This window comes from Penaeus chinensis, chromosome 8 (assembly GCF_019202785.1).
Source record: "Penaeus chinensis breed Huanghai No. 1 chromosome 8, ASM1920278v2, whole genome shotgun sequence".
In the NCBI taxonomy this organism is placed as follows: Eukaryota; Metazoa; Arthropoda; class Malacostraca; order Decapoda; family Penaeidae; genus Penaeus; species Penaeus chinensis.
In genome coordinates this window covers 11177875-11182874 of record NC_061826.1, presented here as the reverse complement: position 1 = coordinate 11182874, position 5000 = coordinate 11177875, and the positions used below count along the sequence as shown (strand labels likewise).

At 43.1% G+C, this 5000-nt stretch overlaps 1 protein-coding gene across 1 annotated transcript in view; it reads left to right on the top strand.

The window, feature by feature from the left end:
* LOC125028352 overlaps positions 1–484 on the top strand; it is a 60948-nt gene extending 60464 nt beyond the window's left edge. The window contains exon 6 of the mRNA XM_047617842.1: positions 292–484. Within this exon, the coding sequence (XP_047473798.1) occupies positions 292–433 (142 nt within the window). The 3' untranslated portion in view covers positions 434–484. The remainder of the gene's footprint in view (positions 1–291) is intronic.
* Positions 485–5000: the final 4516 nt, after the last annotated feature.

Genomic DNA, 5000 nt, shown 5'->3' with positions numbered 1-5000 from the left:
GTCTGTCTTTTTTTTAAAGGGCAGAAGCAGGGTGACACAAACTGTAATGGGATGCTCTCCTGCTTTTCAAATCTCTCTCTCTCTCTCTCTCTCTCTCTCTCTCTCTCTCTCTCTCTCTCTCTCTCTCTCTCTCTCTCTCTCTCTCTCTCTCTCTCTCTCTCCCTCTCCCTCCCTCTCCCTCTCTCTCCCTCTCTCTCTCTCTCTCTCTCTCTCTCTCTCTCTCTTTCCCTTTCTTTCTCTCTCTCTCTTGCTTATCAGTCTACTAAAACCACTTCCTCTTCCCTCCTCCAGGTCGGCCGAGGTCCCCCTCACCCTGCCGGGCTTCCGCGCCGCAGCCCCGTCACAGAAGCTGTACGGCGGCGCCCTTCGGCATGGGGGAACTGCCCTGACGGTGCTCCTGAGCCTGACAGCCCTGAAGGTTCTTGCCTTGTAGTGGCCGTGAAGGGAAGGGCGTGCGGGCCAAGGACACATCCTCTGCAGGACACGGAAGAGAGAGAGAGAGAGAGAGAGAGAGAGAGAGAGAGAGAGAGAGAGAGAGAGAGAGAGAGAGAGAGAGAGAGAGAGAGAGAGAGAGAGAGAAAGGCTTTATACCACTCATGGTAGACGTTTAGAAATCTTTCTTTGTAAGTAAAAACGTGTGTATATACTGTACGGTCATCCCATCCCCCTTTATCTGTCCCTTCCCCTCCCTTTTCTCTCCTCTCCCCAACCTTTACTGTGAATACTTGGCACCTTAACCCTAAAACGGCGGGTAACGTAATATTACCACCCTCGGAAAATGGGAGGGTATCGTAATATTACGTCCTGGCTTAGACGTGTGGAATTCTGCATGTCTTCGAGGGTCATTACTCTTTGTACGCCGTTTTGGGGGATAAGAAAAGGTCACTAAGGGTCATGGAGATAGCCGGTGCAATCTGCCTGTTGTCTGCAACCGTATAGTCATTTCCTGAAACCTTCTGATTAGGCTTAAGTGTCTGTACGTAATCATTATTATGATATTCATAAGTCGATGTACATAAATGAAGTATCCACAACGCCGGAAAAAAAAATATTATAGGTTAAGGGATGTGTATATATACTCTTGGTGACGATTTTGTTCATTAGTAAGTGAAATGTTTGGAAAATTGTTTATATGACGAATTCAGGGTTGGGGGGGGGGGGGGGCCTGTAAGAGAAACTGTATACATTAGGGAATAAAGTCATACTATTTCTATGATAACGTGTGCGTGGAAATGCTTATACATATGTATCACTGAATTTATATGATCTACTGTTTGCAAACACAGAAATATAACTATCAATGTATCCATTTCTGTATTATTTATTATCTTTTTCTGTTGTTTTTCATCTGTGTTATTGCCATTTTGATTTGTTTTGTGAAAAGGATGTGATATATTTTAGTTTTCTGGAACACGGATATAGAGACATTCAAAGCGACGTCGATAGTTATTTTACATGTCTTATGATTCTATTGTCAGAGGAATGTTGAGGATAAGAGTCATATTAACAAATATTTTGTAATGTTATGTACTAAGGCAACACAAAAAAAATCACAATAAAACATTTATTTAAACAAAAATACAATGTAATAAATAACATTTATGTAACTTATCCCTAAAATTGTGTTATGATATTATTATTTAAAAACGATGTACCTATTGTAATGAAAGGAAAATAATATTATTATTTAAAAACGATGTACCTATTGTAATGAAAGGAAAATAAATTGAAAACAAAAAGCAAATCTGAATCCTTCCACTTTTGTTGCCTCATTTATGGCATAAGAAACAAACAGGTCGTGAACATTACCAATCGGATTGATGGCAATAACTAAATGTTGTCATAAACAGGTCCTAAACAGGTCCTATTAATGTAAGAATCGTATTCGTGATGGCACGAATATGACAAACTACTTGAGACCATGTTGACATCGTGTAGTTGACTGGGTCTTTATATCGAGTGGCTGACTAATGATCCTTCCCCAGGGGAGTAGTTGTTTAGGAATCGTTGTTGGCGGTTCTCAACCCATCATCATATCTTCAAGAGACTCACCCACTACCGTAACTATGTGGAGATCACCAACAATGATTGCCTAAACAACTCTTCTGGGGAAGGATAATTGGTCAGCCACACCGGTATAAAGACCAAGTCAACTACATGATGTCAACATGGCGCCAGGTAGTTTGTCATACACCTCATCGGTGATGGCACTCATATGGATATAGATAGATAGATAGATAGATAGATAGAGAGAGAGAGAGAGAGAGAGAGAGAGAGAGAGAGAGAGAGAGAGAGAGAGGGAGAGAGAGAGAGATGTGTGTGTGTGTGTGTGTGAAAAAAGGCTATAAATCTTTTAATAAGTCACAGGAAGTAAATACTCTGCTGGGAAGCGTGTTGCAAACAAGCAATTTCCTTGGAAGAGATGAAAGAAAGAAAAACAATAATATATCACTCACCGAATGTGAATTCACTGCGGCAGCTTATCCGCACCAAACCAATTCTTTTTATTTATTCCATTATATTTATTTAATTATTTATTCTTTAACGGAGATAAACTTACAGAAATTAAGAAAATCGGTGTCACGGTGTCATACGAATTGCTTTAATTTATATATATATATATATATATATATATATATATACATGTGTATATATATATATATATATATGTATATTCGAAAGTATTATAAGTATTTTATGGTATAAAAACCCACACTGTAAAACTAGATTTAATTGAAATCTAGTTTTACAGTGTGGGTTTTTATACCATAGTATCAACACGGTAGTGTGTTTTCTCCTTTCAAGTATTTTATATAAAACATATAATACATTTTGGTCAGGAAAGCCCCTCTCGGAGATATCTTAAAAAAAAAAAAAGGAAAAGAAAACATATAAACCAACTCGCTTTATATCCCACTAAATATATCCCTAAAAAGACCCCCCCCCCCCCTCTAACCACCCACCCACCTCTTAAACCTCACCCTCAAAATTCTGCCATCGAAAAAAAGAAAAGAAAAAAAAATCTGGAGATGTGAAGACGAAGGAAACCTCCGCTAGGCTGATGGAGTGTCAAAGGCAATGCGATGGTGAGTGATAACGGTCTGGGACACCGAACCTGCCGCTTGTCCTGCTGTGACAGATTCCACTTGTCCTGACGGGGAGCTGGAGGGGAAGGGGGGGGAGGGGAAGGGGGGCTCGTGTGTGTCTGATTGTGTGGGGTGCATGTGTTTTTTTGTTTGTTTGTTTGCTTGTGTGTGTTTGTTTGATTGTTTGTATGTGTTTGTTTGATTGTTTGTGTGTGTGTGTGTGTGTGTGTGTGTGTGTGTGTGTGTGTGTGTGTGTGTGTGTGTGTGTGTGTGTGTGTAAAGACGGTAGGAGGAAGTGAGTGAAAAAAAAGAAAAAAGAGAAAAGTGCCTGAGTGAAAAGGTTTGCAAATAAGAAAGGGACCAACTAGATAAATATATAACAAAAAAGGAATATAACAACAACAACAATAACAAAGAAACATATCACAGCAGAAACCAACAACAACAACAAAAACCAACATCAAACAAACGACTCCATATACTATAAACTCCTTACCGCTTGTCCGTGCTTGTGACCGGGAGCGCTTGAACGACTCCTCTGCTTTGGTACAGCCGCCCTCCTCCGGCGCGAGAGACGACTCCGGGCGGTCGTAACTCATCCGGATCTAGAGTCTCTCCTTTATCCGGACTCCAGTTGAATCGCAGACCTTCGCCCGCGCAAGATCTGAATGTTCGGAAAAGTGTCAGCATTGATTACGTGCCTGTTGGGAGGTCTCCAAGACGAGGAGAGAGAGAGTGAGAGAGAGGGAAGGGAAGGAGAGAGAGGGGGGGGGGTAGGGGGAAGGGGAGAGGAGAGGGGAAGGAGGAAGGAGAGAGAGGAAGGGAGAGAATATGAAAGAGGATGGGGAAGGGAGAGAGAGAGAGGGGAGGAGGGAGGGAGGGAGGGAGAGAAGGGAAGGGGGAAGGAGAGAGTGAGTATGAAAGAGAGAGGGGAAGAGAGAGAGAGAGGGAGGGAGAATGTGCGTGAGAGATAGGGGAGGAGGAGGAAGATAGACAGAAAGGGGTGAGAGAGGGAGGAAAAGGAATGGGGAGAGTGTGTGTGTGTGTGTGTGTGTGTGTGTGTGTGTGTGTGTGTGTGTGTGTGTGTGTGTGTGTGTGTGTGTGTGTGTGTGTCTGTGTCTGTGTGCGTGGCGTGTGTGTGTGTGTGTGTGTCTGTGTCTGTGTGCGTGGCGTGTGTGTGTGTGTGTGTGTGTGTGTGTGTGTGTGTGTGTGTGTGTGTGTGTGTGTGTGTGTGTGTGTGTGTGTGTGTGTGTGTGTGTGTGTGTGTGTCTTAAAAAGAGAAAGAGAGAGAGAGCGGAGAAAAGAAGACAGGAAAGGAAAGAGGGGGTGGGGTTGGGGGGGCAGGAAAGGAGGAAAGGAGAAAGAAATAGAAAGAAACAGAGAAGGGAGAGGGGTAAGAGGAACGAAAAAATGGCAAAGGAAAGGGATTTAGAAGGAGGGGGGTGAACTAAAGCCAATGAAAGGGAGGAGGGTGAGGGAAATAGAAAGACGAATGGAGGATAAAATGAAAGAGAAAGAGCAGGTGGAATAGTAGGGGCAGCGGGATAGAAGCAGTGAAGAAGTGCAAAGGGTAAGAGGGGAGAATGGAGGTAAAGAAACGTCGAAAGGGAAGTAGAGGAAGGAAAGAGAAGGGGGAAGTGGAGTCGAGGTGAAAGGAGAGGGAAGAGGAATCGAGGTGAAAAGAGAAGGGGGAAGAAGAATCGAGGTGAAAGGAGAGGGAAGAGGAATCAAGGTGAAAAGAGAAGGGGGAAGTGGAATCGATGTGAAAGGAGAGGGAAGAGGAATCGAGGTAAAAAGAGAAGGGGGAAGTGGAATCGAGGTGAAAAGAGAAGGGGAAGAGGAATCGAGGTGAAAGGAGAGGGAAGAGGAATCGAGGTGAAAAGAGAAGGGGGAAGTGGAATCGAGGTGAAAAGA